Source organism: Mauremys reevesii, linkage group 1, assembly GCF_016161935.1.
Source record: "Mauremys reevesii isolate NIE-2019 linkage group 1, ASM1616193v1, whole genome shotgun sequence".
NCBI lineage: Eukaryota > Metazoa > Chordata > Testudines > Geoemydidae > Mauremys > Mauremys reevesii.
In genome coordinates, this window is record NC_052623.1 from 25,468,015 (window position 1) to 25,482,163 (window position 14,149).

A 14,149-nucleotide genomic window follows, 5' to 3' on the forward strand; every position below is an offset into this window, starting at 1 on the left:
GGAGGCCTGAGATATGCAGAGAGTCAGATTAGATCAGCTAATGAGACCTCTGGCCTTAAAGTCTACAAATCTCTGAAAAACTGAGTGTCACATTGAGCAGCCGCTGATGTTTTCATGTGTAGCCTGCTTGATCCCCAGAAGTAACAATGAATGAGTGGAGTGATACAGGGAGAGCAGCTCAAACATCCAAAGGGGCTGGACAGGGACAGAACATTAGCCCTGCAGGGCGGGGCAGGTGTGGCAGTGACATCACAAGAGCCTTTTGTAGGATCTCATCTTATTGGTCAAAGGAGGTTGGGAGGTGATGACCTCACAGAGAGACCCTGACAACGACTAGGCAGGACAGGCTACAGCATAGGAGCAATCTCAGAGACCCTCATGGCTTTGCTGCAGTGCATCTCCTTCTCGAGGTCTCTCCTTGATGACTGAGAGAATTCAGGTTTACGTACATGGGCGCAAGGAAGAGCATCTTCAGAGTTTTCTCCTTTCCCAGTGCATATTTTGCTAGAAAACAGATGTCCCTGTTGAGAAGGTAAGAGCCTCAGAGAAGTTTGGTATCTATTCAGCCTGATTCATCTGGTGCCCCTCAAATTCTAGACATGGAAAACACTAAGTTAAAGTGGGAGAATTTTTTTTTCCCACCTAGACCTTTGTCCCTTAGAATCAGTTGGGACATTGGGGTTTGTCTTTTTTGGTTTCCCTTTTCTCTGCTTCCCTCCCTCCAGCCCTCATTGTGGGAGGCCCTCAGAAAGAGCCGGGACTGGAAGAGTGCTCTGACCGTGATTCCCCACTGGTGACCTTGGCCATCCTTTGGGCCAGCTGGTGAGAACCCTCTGCTTTCTGCCCCTCAGAGTCTCAATGCTGATTGGCTGAGCTGGGGGCTAAAGCTGTGCCCTTTCTACTATATCATTTTACCTGACAGCTTAGAGAGTTTAACAGCCTGTAAGTCTCCTTCTCCTGCAGCTACAGAGAGCTCATGTCCCCAAGAGCACCTCCTTGCAACTGAGTCCTGATGGCCTTTGGTAAGGGCCAGGTGCTTGATAGAGCCCATGTAGGCAGTTGATTGTCTTTCCTTTTAAATTAGCTTCCCACATGTAGCCTGGGCCCTGGCTCCCCTTAAAGGGACCAGCAACCCCATGATACCTCTGCACTGACATTCCTTAGTCTACATGGAATATGGGAGCAATTTATCTAGGTTTTTCAGTTGGTCCCCATCACCACAGTGTCTGAGGGTGAAGTATCTGAGTGTCATTTTTCCTGTGGGAGGCAATGTCTCCTCTCTCTTAAGAGCTTGACATTTTATGTTTTAATTCAACATAAAGGTGCATGAGTGTTGGTGAGCAGGGGCTTGTTCCCACTAGAAAGTTGTGCTGCTTGAGCTCTACCAGTATAGTTAAAGCAGTACAATCCCCTTAGTATGGACACAGTCATGTCAGTGTAAAGGTGCTTTATACCAGTGTAGCTATTTTAGTACAGGGAGGGGAATAAGCTATATATTGGTGTATGACACTTTTATAAAGCTATGTCTGTGTCCACACTAGAGGTTGTGCCGGGACAACTATTTAGGTTAAAAATAAATTAATTAATTAATGCATCCCTACCCAAAATAGCTATATACGTACAAAGAACGATGTGTAGACCAGGCCTTTAAATGTTAGGAAACACCAGAATTAAGGTTGCTTGTACAACCTTAGTGCAGTTCTATTGTGCATACAGTGGCGTATTATCGCCTAGGCCAACAAGGCCTAGGCTAGGGTGGCAAATTTGCAGGGATGTAAATTTGCTTATGCCCCCTCCCCAACTCCGCCCCTTCCCCAAATCCCTAGCCTGCCACCTCCTCCAGGCGTGCCACGCTTCCCTCCTTCCACCTCCCTCCCACGCTTGCTGTGTGAAAGCATTGGGAGGGAGGGAGAAGCAAGTAGCGGTGCACTCGGAGGAGGCGGAGCAGAGGTGAGCTGGGGCCCGCGGGCGCGGGGTGTAACCCGAGGTGGGGGCTGGGAACCGCTTTCTGCCCCAGTTCATCTCTGCTCCACCGCTGCCATCCCCCGAGTGGCACAACTCCCCTTCTCCCCGCTCCCTCCCAGGCTTGCCACGCAAAAGCGCTGGGAGGGAGGGAGGGAGAAGTGAGTAGCGGCATGCTCAGGGGATAGCGGACGTGACCTGGGGCCGGCGGGCATGGGGAGTAACTCTTCAGGGGTGGGGGGGCAGGGAACTGCTCCCTGCCCCAGCTCACCATCACTCCACCTCCGCCATCCCCCAAGTGTCACAACTCCCCTTCTCCCACCTCCCTCCCAGACTTGCCGCCGGGGAGCGGAGGTGAGCTGGCCCGGGAATTTTTTGAGGGCCTAGGGGCGGCAAATTTGTTAATCCGCCACTGTGCGCATATATGTGTTAAGCCTCACAAATGTGGCCTTGAGGTCAATTCTCTTCCCTTCAATGCATCAGTTTCTTAAAAATTACCAAGGAAAGTGGTGCTTTTATCTCTTGATGTCTTCCAAAGAGGCCTAAATGCCTTTCTGGAGTGTGCTTTGGTCAAAAACTAGCTCCTGTGCTATAACAGAGGCCTGTGATATGCAGGGGGTCAGATTAGATGATCTGACGGTCTCTTCTGGTCTTAAAGTGTACAAGTCTCTGAAAAAATGAATGTGGCATATTGAGCAGCTTTTGATGTTTTCTTGAGTAGCCTGTTTGATCCCCAGAACTAACAGCGAGTGAGTGGGTTGATGCAGAGGGAGCAGCTCAAACATCCAAAGGGGCTGGCTAGGAGCAAGATGTGAGCCCTGCAGGGCAAGGTGGGTGTGGCAGTGACATCACAAGTGCCTTTTGTAGGACCTCAGCTTATTGGTCAAAATAGTATGGGAGGTGGTGACCTCACAGAGAGACCCTAACAATGGCCAGGCAGGACAGGGAAGGGGCAATCTCAGAGAGCCCCATGGCTTTGCTGCAGCATGTCTCCGTCTCAAGGTCTCTCGAGGACTGAGAGAGAATTCAGGTGCACATACGTGAGTGCGAGGAGGAGCCCTTTCGGAGTTTTTCCCTTTCCCACTACTAATTTTGCTAGAAAACAGACATCCCTGTTGAGAAGGTAAGAGCCTCAGAGGAGTCTGCTAGCTATTCAACCTGATCCATCTGGTCCTGGCCAGCATGGAAAACACCAGGTGAAGGTGGGAGAATTTTTTTGCCCATATAGGCCATTGTCCTTTAGAATCACTGGGAATACTGGGGTTTGTCTTTTTTTGGTTTTCCTTTTCCTTTCTTCCTTCCTGCCACTGGCGAGGAGGGGGTTGCTCTCCAGCCCTCATTGTGGGAGGCCCTCAGAAAGAGCCAGGACTGGAAGAGTGCTCTGACCATGATTCCTCACTGGTGACCTTGGCCATCCTTTGGGCCAGCTGGTGAGAACCCTCAGCCTCCTGCCCCTCAGAATCGCAACAGTGATTGGCTGAACTAGGGGTCTAGTGAGAGGAGGAGACTCAGGACTTTGTTGTTCTCTTTTAAGATCAAGGAAATAAGTCATAATCAATCAGATGCTTGATGAATTTTGCTGCTTCTCTCCATTAATTGTCTCTGAGCAGTTCATGATTCTCTTTAATATTCTAGTTCCTCTAAAATACTTGCTGAATAATAACTGTGAACAGGTGTTGGTCTGAATCTCATTTGAGATCACTTTATTCTGTTCATCCAGTATATGAAATTCAAGACTGATGGTTAGTTTCAAAGTCAGGACTACTGGGTCCTATTCCCAACTCTGTCACTGGCAGTGTGACATAAGACAAGTCCCTTCACTTTTCTCAGCCTTAGTTTCTCCCTCTGTCAATTAGGGATAACAATCCTCTTATACCTACCTCATGGTGAGTGGAGGCTGGGAAGCTGTGAAAATCTATTTGAGAGTGTCACTAGTAGCAGTGTCTAATATGAGATGTCTTATCATATTGAGTCATGGCAGATTATGACGTAATGCCGTAGAACCCCATTTATCCAACCCTCTATTATCCAGCTTTACATATTAACTGAATAACCAGAGCACACAGGTCCAGAATTAGGCGATTTCTCCTGTGGCCACTAGATGGCGCCGAAGCCTTACACCTTCCCATTCTCCAGATTATTTGAATTTTTGATTATATGATCCTGCCCCAGTTCCAATTAGATTCAATAAACGGGGTTCTGCTGTATAATAGCAGAAATATTCTATTTTATTTGTATTTTATTATTTTTAAATCATTAAGAGGAGCAACTACTTAGCCCATCTCATCTAGTTTTTTTAGATCCAAGTGTCTCCTCTTTGTGTGCGATGAGACAATTTAACAGTATGTGACAAATAGGAGATGCTTTTGTTTTGCAAAAAAAATTTTTGCAAAGAAATTTCATCCAAATTGATTTATGATTTCAAAAATCATATTTATTTAATCTTAATGGATTTGCCAACAGAAAACTGTTTCGATGAAAAATTTCCCACCATCTCAATTCCTTGGCTTTATCGCTGCCTCTGCAGGGTTTGTTGTCTCTTGGTTAGAGTAAGAGTGAGAACAGTTGGCTTTTCTCTCTGGCTCTGCCATCGCCTTGCTGTGTAGGTCATCTCCCTTCTCTGTGTACCTCAGGGTCCCAATCTGTCCAATGGGAAGAGGGACACTTCTCTAACTCCTGGCAGTAGTGAGTCTGGGTGAGATAATGGGCATAAAGCACTTTGTGGAGGAGAAAGGGTTGTTTCAAGGTGTTGAGTGCCAAGGCATTCTAAACTTTGCTAAAATGTCTTGTCTAGAGAAACAAGAAATGGTTGGGGACAAATTTTAACCATTGGTTCCTGGCTCAGCATTTGTTGCCTTAACAAACCAGGTGCTATACAGCAGTTCTCTTCTGAGATCCTAGAAAAAGAATATCTCCACATCCATTAACAAGATAGTATCTATATTTAAAAAGGGGAACAAAGGAGAACAAAGAAGACCTGGGGACATACAGACTAGTCAGCCTCACTTTGATACCTGGCAAGATACTGGAACAAATTATTAAACAATCAGTTTGTAAGCACGTAGGATTATAAGGACTAGTAAGCATGGATTTGCCAAGACAAAATCATTCCAAACCAACCTCATTTCCTTCTTTGTCAGGGTAACTGCCCTAGTGGATGCAGGGAAGCAATAGACATGATATATCTTGGTGTTAATAAGGCTTTTGACACAGTCCTATGTAACAGTCTCATAAGCAAACTGGGGAAATGTGGCCTAGATGAAATGACTATAATATGGGTGCACAACAGGTTGAAAGACCATACTCCAAGAGTAGGTACCAATGTTTGGCTGTCAAAATGAAAGAGCGTATCTAGTGGGATTCTGAAGGGGTCAGTCTGGGTCCAGCACTATTTGATATTTTCATAAATGATTTAGATAATGGAGTGGAGAGTATGCTTATAAAATTTGTAGATGACACCAAGCACTTTGGAGCACAGGATTAGAATTTAAAATGCCCTTGACAAATAGGAGAATTGATCTGAAATCAACAAGATTCATTGATTGTAGAACTTTAGAAGGGGATTGTTGAACCGAGAACAATGCTTGTATCCTGCAGGTCACAACTTGTCGTATCTCTGTAATGAAAGATTTTTGCTCTGAATGTTCTGAAATACCTCACAGCACCTTAATAAAGGCTCACAGAAAAACCTCAGAAGGGGTTTAAATATTGCAAAAATTCACTCCATTAACATAATTAAGGTGGTGACAGTATCTGAACACTTTGGTTTGCATAAAATAGTAAGTAGTTTTAAGTAGAAATTAATGATAGTTTAAATTTAGAAAATCAAACATGGCTGACCAAAATGGTGGCGACGAGGATGACGAAGTCTAAATTTATGTAGTAGAAAATTCTAGAATCCAAGATTGGGAGAGACTCTCCTACCTAAAAATAAGGAGGATAACATGAGGGAAGAGCACTCCTAGGAGTGACATATGCTAATAAACTGGGAAAGATCTAGAAATATGCTAATTTCTGAAAGCTGATTGGCTGATCCTGAGAGAGCAACCAGTATATAAGGCTAACAGCCAGCAGGCTGAACTTGTAGGGGTTTGGGCTTTTGTAGAGAACAGAAACCACAAGATACCTGCAAGAAGAAGCAGCTACCTGGAAAAGCAGCAGGAGCAGCAGCAGAATTTGAAGGTTGCCGTAGCAATGAACAACTGCCTTCCAGCAAGCTACCTTAGCAGCAGCAATGAACAAGCAGTTAACCACCTTAGATCTGGCAGATAACGGCTGCAGAATCCGCAACCTCCTGGGACAACATTGACACCAGCTTTCCCGTGACAGAAGTATCCCTTTCTATAGAGGAATCCAAGGGATTGTGAAGAGAGTGTAAGTCTAATTTTCCATCTCTTATTAAGAAATGCTTGGTGTGTCTGTCAGTAAAGCTGGATGCCTGTGTCTTGAGTGAAATCTCTCTTACCCATCCTGCGACTGGCCGATCATTCGCAGGATCTTAAACGTTAAATATTAGTGTTAAGTAAATGTTTTAATGGGTGAACACGGTGATGATTTCTTATGTGTCTGTGGAGGCCACGTATTGTACATTGGCCAAACTGGACAGTCTCTACGTAAAAGAATAAATGGACACAAATGAGATATCAGGAATGATAATATCCAAAAGCCATCAAGAGAACACTTAAATCTCCCCGAACATTCCATAACAGACTTAAAAGTAGCCATCCTTCAACAAAAAACCTTCAAAAACAGACTTCAAAGAGACAGTGCAGAGCTTTCATTTCATTTGCAAATTTAACACCATTAACTGGGGCTTGAATAGGGATTGGGCATGGCTGGCTTGACATTCCATAACAGATTTAAAAGTTTTATATTTGTCAGAGTGAAATAAACTCTGATCTCATTTACACACCCCTCTCTAAGGAACTCCCCACAGTAACCAACCTGACACTGTCATGCTCCTGTACCAGACATGGGAGGGTCACAGAGTTTCTTTCTGAGCAAAATACTCACAAGGGCTGAGTTTAGCTTAAATAAGGTTTGTTACACACAGCACCACCTAGTGGTTCAACAGTATAATATAGTTTAGCATTCTATTACACAACCCACTCTACTCACAATGGGAGACACACAAACATCTCTCCATCTAGGGACTTCCCCACAGAGATCCCATGCCATATTCCTCCCCTAGTCACCCACTTACATACATCTCCCTCAGATGCTACTTTACAGAGATCCGTCAGGCAAACAGGTCACCTTTAAAGAGACCTCCAACCATCTTCTTCCTCACAGATACACCTCATATGTCTCTTTAGAGCAGGCGTGGGCAAACTTTTTGGCCTGAGGGCCACATCGGGTTTCATAAACTGTATGGAGGGCTGGTTAGGGGAGGGGGTCGTGGCCCGGCCCCCCCTCCTATCTGTCCCCCCTGGGACTCCTGCCTCATCCAACCCCCCTGTTCCCTGATGGCCCCTCTGGGACCCTTGCCGCCATTCAACCCCTGTTTCCCCCCCAACCATCATCCACACTCCTGCCCCTGCCCACCACCCCAAACTCCCCTGTTGTCTATCCAACCCCCCCGCTCTGTGCTCCCTTACTGCGCTGGCTCGAACACCGGTGACTGGCAGCACTACAGCTGCGCTGCCTGGATCTTGCCTCATCCAGGAGGCAGAAAAGAACTGCTTTGGCTTTGGTCACCGCTCCCCCCAACAACCATGAGTGAAATTAACAAGGATGCCGGAAATAGCCCCAAATCCCAGGGTTCAGACTGCGGAATGAACAGCTAAGTTTTAACTGTTCCTATGCAAGCAGCAGGCTACCTGGGGAGGCTTCTCCCTCAGCCAGTCCCTCTGCTCCTTCTACAAGCTAGAGGGGAGCCGCTGCAGCCCCTGCTGAGTGGGGGGCTCGGGGGAACGCAGAGCCTAGCCGCATCGGGCAGCCTGGCTGGAGGAGGAGAGGGAGAGAAACAACAAACAAATGTGACCATGTTTTCCCTTTCCAAGCTTTTATTAGCTTTGAGTTTGAACTTTTTGTTACGCTGCCAAAAGAAGTGAAAGTAAGCCAGTACTGAATGCTCCATTATTTGCTGGTACACTACTACACATTTTTTTACCGGTACTCTGTACTGGGCCATACTGGCTTACTTTCACCTCTGCCTCCTCCCCACTCACAGACACCCTGAGACCTAGAACCACCCAGACACTGCCCTACTCCCTCCCTCACAAACCGCTTGTACCTACACCCCCACAGACACTGTGCTTCTCCCCTGCTCACAGACCCTGGGTACCTACACCACTCACAGACACGCTGACACTGCCCTCCTCCCTGGCTCACAGACCCCAGGTACCTACACCCTTCACAGACAGCCTGACACTGCCCTACTCCCCTGCTCACAGTCCCTGGGTACCTACATCCTTCACAGACACCCTGACAACTACCCTCCCTGGCTCACAGACCCTGGATACCTACACCCCTCACAGACACCCTAACACTGGCCTCCTACTCCATTCACAGACCCCGGGTACCTACACCCCTCACAGACACCCTGACACTACCCTCCCTGGCTCACAGACCCAGGGTACCTACACCCCTCACAGACACCCTGACACTGCCCTCCTCTGCTCACAGACCCCGGGTACCAACACCCCTCACAGACACGCTGACACTGCCCTCCTCTGCTCACAGACCCTGGGTACCTACACCCCTCACAGACCCCCTGACACTGCCCTCCTCCGCTCACAGACCCAGGGTACCTACACCCCTCACAGACACGCTGACACTGCCCTCCTCCGCTCACAGACCCAGGGTACCTACACCCCTCACAGACACCCTGACACAGCCCTCCTCCGCTCACAGACCCCAGGTACCTACACCCCTCACAGACACCCTGACACTGCCCTCCTCCGCTCACAGACCCGGGTACCTACACGCCTCACAGACACCCTGACACAACCCTACTCTCTTCCTCACAAACTCCTATTACTCCCCAGAAGACAGTCTTCCTCCCCCACTGAGAGACCCCAGACCTGCACCCTGCCTCCCCTCAGCCATGCACAGCCCAGCCCGACATTTCCCTCTCCCGTGTGACATTGGCCCTAGGCCCCCCGCTCCCCAGCCACGCTGCACCAACACCCAGCCCCCCTGGCCCCAAGGGGAGGAAGTGATCAGCACAGGAAGTGTACGCTGTTTCTATAGCAACCCTTCTGCTGCAGCCACCAAGGCAGGCACAGAGAGGAGGAGGAGGAGGGGATGAGTGAGGAAAGGCTTCCGCCTGCCTGAGTAACCAACATGCCTACCAACGCTGCTGCTGCTTCTGCCACTCCAGCTGGTGAGCCTGGCTCAGCTCCTGCCCCTTCCCAGCACATACAATGCTGCTTCATCAAGGGCTGGAGCCAAAGAGTTAATGACTTTGGGGGGAGGCATGGGAGGGTTCTAGTCCTGGCTGTGCCATTGATGACTCACTGATAAATGGGGCTCAATGAGGTTCCTGATTAAAGTCTGCAAGTGGCTCAGACACAGAGGTTGTGATTGCTGTTATCGTAAGATCTTTCCTACTGTGCACTCTGAAATACCCCCTTAGAGGTTCAGTGTGTGGCTGATTTTAATTTTTTTTTAACTAATTAACAAAAAAATTGAAGTATCAGCATTGTTTCTCTGTCACAGGGTTAGGAATCAGAATAGCAGCCGTGTTAGTCTGTATTCGCAAAAAGAAGAGGAGTACTTGTGGCACCTTAGAGACTAACACATTTATTTGAGCATAAGCTTTCGTGGGTTGCATCCGATGAAGTGGGCCGTAGCCCACGAAAGCTTATGCTCAAATAAATGGGTTAGTCTCTATGGTGCCACAAGTACTCCTGTTCTTTTTAGGATTAGGAATTAAACTATTTTTCATTTTTCAATTTTTTTTTCTGATTTTTTTTTTTAACCTCAAGAATGGTATTGAAATTTTCACCAAATTAATTATTGATTTTTTTGTTTGCTGAAAACTTGGTTTTCTGTTAATGAATAATTTCTATAACCACTTTGATAATGGTTTCAGTAAAAAATTCAATAAAATGTGACAAATTGGGAGGGTAGCTGGGAAGTAGTACAGAGGTATTGGGCATCTGGAATACCTTTACTCTTTCAGATTGTGGATCTCAGTATATCTGCAGTTTTAGAGGGTCACTGTCCATTCCACAGAAAATGGGGAGTGCAAACCTCTCCCTCTTTATCAATTAAGTGTTTCTAAGGAAATGTCACAAGTTTTCCAGCCCTTCTGTGTGTTTTAGTTATGGAAAAGATTATTTAACCCAAACTCATTGCATTAACATTGTCAAAGTGCCTACATGTTCTTCTCATTGAATACAGTAGGTCAGATACTCAGCTGATGTAAATCAGTATAGTTCCATTGAGGTTAGTTGGGTTACTATCCTAATGATACTGCTGACACTGTTTCTGAAAATAAAGAAACAAAAACAAATAACCCCTCTCCAAAACAAAATAAATAATCCCCTAAAGCCACCAGCCAAAAATAACCCCTCAAGATCTTTGAGGCCTAAACCATCTTTTTCTTCTGTGCTTGTACAACACCTAACACAGTGTAGCTCTGGATCCGCAACTGAGACTTCTCAGTGCCACTGCAATACAAATAACTAAATAGCAATAATATGGGGAGCTAGTGAGAGACGAACACTTGTTAGACTAGAATATCAGGGTTGCAAGGGACCTCAGGAGGTCATCTAGTCCAACCCCCTGCTCAAAGCAGGACCAATCCCCAGACAGATTTTTGCCCCAGACCCCTCAATTGCTCCCTCAAAGATTGAGCTCACAACCCTGGGTTTAGCAGGCCATTGCTCAAACCACTGAGCTATCCCTCCCCCATGTTAGGGGCATTCATGCACTTTTTACATTGCTTGGTGCTTTTCCTAATACTACTTAGCATGTATATTCTTTAGCATCTCAGATTGCTTTACAGCATTGAGTAAGCATTATTATTCCTACTTTGCATAGGGAGAATTTGAGGTAGAAATAGGTTAAGGCCCACATTCTGAAACTTGTGTGATCTGTAGTATTGAACCCTGTATCTGTGAGGATCCTCATCACCTTGGCAAACCTAATGAAGTAACACAATAGTGCACTCTGATACCACTGCTGTGGAAGATGGTTCTTTGTTGACATCTTATTAGCCATTTTGGGTTACTTTTAAACGTAGCTGTCTGAAGTTAACTATCTAAAACCATACATGGTCTCAGACCAGGCCATTTATTTAGGTTTGCAAATTTTGCCCCTAAGTGACTTGTCCAAGGTCACGCAACTAGTTTGTGGAAAAGCTCAGAAGAGAACTGATGTCGCCTGATTTCCACTCCAGTGCCAGATTCTCTAGATGATGCTGTCTTTAAATTTACAGCCTAATCCTGCATCACCAAAGTCATTGAGACTGTTTGCCAGAAGCTGAGAATAGGTAACAGAGGATGGATCACTTGATGATTACCTGTTTGGTTCATTTCCTCTGAAGCACCTGGCATTGGCCACTGTCGGAAGACAGGATACTGGGCTAGTTGGACCTTTGGTATGGCCGTTCTTGTGTTCTTAGAGTGTTGTCACAGATGTCAATGGGAGCAGGATGTCAGGGCATAATAACAAGCTGATGGCCACCTAAGAAATGCCATAGCTATTAGTAATAGCGAGCCACACAGGATAATTAATAGGATAAGTGTAGCCTAATGGATTCTGCACTGGACTGGGTTCTATTCCTGGCTCCCCTGCTGGGTGACCTTGGTCTTGTCTCTGTGTCTCAGCTTCTCCATCTGAAAAATGGGGATAATGATGCTTACCTCCTTTGCAAAGTGTTTGGCGAGCTGTTAATGACAAACACTATGTAAGATTGTTGTTATTGCATTATTACTGGACAAAGAATCACTCTCTACAGTAGTCGTCATTCTGGTATCAAAATGTACTAAAGGATAATTTGATGTTTCACTAGGTTTGATGGTGTGATAAAGATTCTCACAGACATAGCGGCCAGTCCTACAGCCCTTATTCTGAAAAAGTTCATATTGGCTACAAGGGATGGGGAGTTCCGTCAGAGTAAAGATCAGGTTCATCATATTGCTGTTAAGCATCTTCAAAACTAATATACCTTTCCATATCAGCATCTTCTCATTCATTCCATGTTTCATGTCCCCACAGTGTATCCAAGTGGTTAATGACCCTTTGTTATTCTTCAACAGCTGTCAAGAAGAAGCCAAATTATGCTAACATACATGAGGCAGTGAAAGCCAGTGATGTAGAACAACTCGCATCAATGGTAAAAAGCGGAGCCAGTATTAATGAGGTGGATTTAGTCCATAAATTTACACCTTTGCACTGTGCAGCACACTCTGGAAGCCTGGAGGTAAAATGTTTTTTAAGATCTAGGACACAACAAGGTCCCTATGGATCAATGCTTTCCTTCTCAGGGGACTGAACACAGGCTTGCAAACTCATGCTGATCTGGCTGAATCAATAATATCTTTGTCTATTTATTGATTAGTAAATCTATTCAGCACTAGTAAAGCAGGAACTTATCATGATGAATATACAATTTAAATATGATGCAGAAATTAATATCTTATTTTTCAGTTTTCTAGACTTATTGTGCCTTTTCCATGCCTTAGGCATGTTACGTGTATTCAGCGTCGCAGGATTTCCTAGTACATTACAGAACAACCCAGAGGAGACTTTCCCAGTCCTAACATAGGCTCCATTTATAGTCTTCCTTACAGAGTCATGCCTTCCTCCATCCCTCAAGCAACCCTGTTCAGTTCACCTCCCCATCACTTCAGGGAAAGCCCAAGGAAATATGTAACATTTACAGCAGGTCCTAAAGGCAATCGAATCTGAGCTCTGGCCAACTAGATGAAAAGTGAAGAGCCATTGATTCCATCTGAGAACTGTGCCACTAGCCCAGTTCCCTCTGATACCAATGGAATCTTAGTCTGAATACATCAGGTGACTGAAGAAGGACTTGACAGGACTGTAACCATTTAGGGTTTTACTGGTCAAAATCAACACCTTAACTACTGTAAATCAGTTGACAACCCCTGCACCAGTGTTATGAACTTCCAGAGATTAAAAACTGGGCTGTCACATTCTGAACATTGTTTGCAATAAACACAATTAGAATTGTACAGAAGGATGTTTGTGCCCATTTCTCCAATTTTTAAATGTAACCTTCCACTTTCATCGTGGAAAGATACATTACACAAATAGCCCTATAGGTTAAATCTTAAATCTTTTAAAATTGAAATGTAAAATGCCATAAGCCATACTGTAAGATCAGTAAGGTGTGCTTGGGTCTGCTTTTAGTAGGCTATCGGTACATTTCTTGGATGGATGAAAGAATGAAGGAAGCTGTAGCTTTCTAATGCAGCAACAACTTACTAATCCATTCCCTGTTGTGGCTTATTGAAACAATGAAGAATTCCGATAATGCTTTGAAACATAATATCAACTGACAATTTGCAGTGAATTCTCTCTTAGAACTGTATACCGGATCCATGATAATTACCTATATTTAAAACAAATGTGAATGTCTTCGTCTTTGATTTATTGGTAGTGTCTTCACTGGCTGCTCTGGCATGGGGCTGATATAACAGCTTTAGCTATAAGAGACTGGACAGTAGCTCACCTTGCTGCTATCAGAGGTCATGATGCTTGTATGCAGGTAAGTGTAAATATTTACATCAAAAGTAAATAGGGCAGATTCTCACCCATTGTGGAACAGTGACAGTTCACACCAGCTGAGGATTTACTCCAGTGTCCTGAAAAGAAGTGGTAACAAGATTCATACTGTACACTATGGTGGGGGTTTCAAAGCTGTATAAGATATTTAGATGCCATCTGGACATTTGTATCACTTAGATCAGTGTTTCTCAACCAGGGATCCTCCAAGCAGGGCCAGGTTTAGACTTGCTGGGGCTCAGCTCAGAAAGCTGAAGCCCCGCCGCATGGGGCTGAAGCCCGAGGCCTTGAGCCCCACCACCCGGGGCTGAAGCCAAAGCATGAGCAGCTTAGCTTCACGGGGGCCACTGTGGTATGGGGCCCCAGGCAACTGCCCTGCTTGCTACCCCCTAATGCCAGCCCTGGCTTTTATATGCAGAAAACCAGCTGTTGTACCACATTTGGATCATGGAGTTTTTATCGCATTTTTGGGTGGTGGGTGGGG

General features: G+C 45.6%; 1 protein-coding gene across 17 annotated transcripts in view; it reads left to right on the forward strand.

Moving 5' to 3' along the window:
- The first annotated feature begins 346 nt into the window (after window positions 1-346).
- ANKRD42 (ankyrin repeat domain 42) overlaps window positions 347-14,149 on the forward strand; it is a 41,806-nt gene continuing 28,003 nt past the window's right edge. For 5 of the 17 annotated variants that reach the window (XR_005599241.1, XR_005599240.1, XR_005599242.1 and 2 more), the window contains exons 1-3: window positions 9,192-9,289; window positions 12,174-12,337; window positions 13,541-13,648. Coding sequence is in view for 11 of the 17 variants with exons in the window: in XM_039541146.1 (XP_039397080.1) it covers window positions 9,250-9,289; window positions 12,174-12,337; window positions 13,541-13,648 (312 nt within the window). In the remaining 6 variants the exon portion in view is untranslated. Of the gene's footprint in view, window positions 533-2,683; window positions 2,793-2,933; window positions 3,086-6,067; window positions 6,337-9,190; window positions 9,290-12,173; window positions 12,338-13,540; window positions 13,649-14,149 lie in introns of those variants that run through there. The other 12 variants (XR_005599243.1, XR_005599249.1, XM_039541180.1 and 9 more) reach the window with 9 other exon arrangements.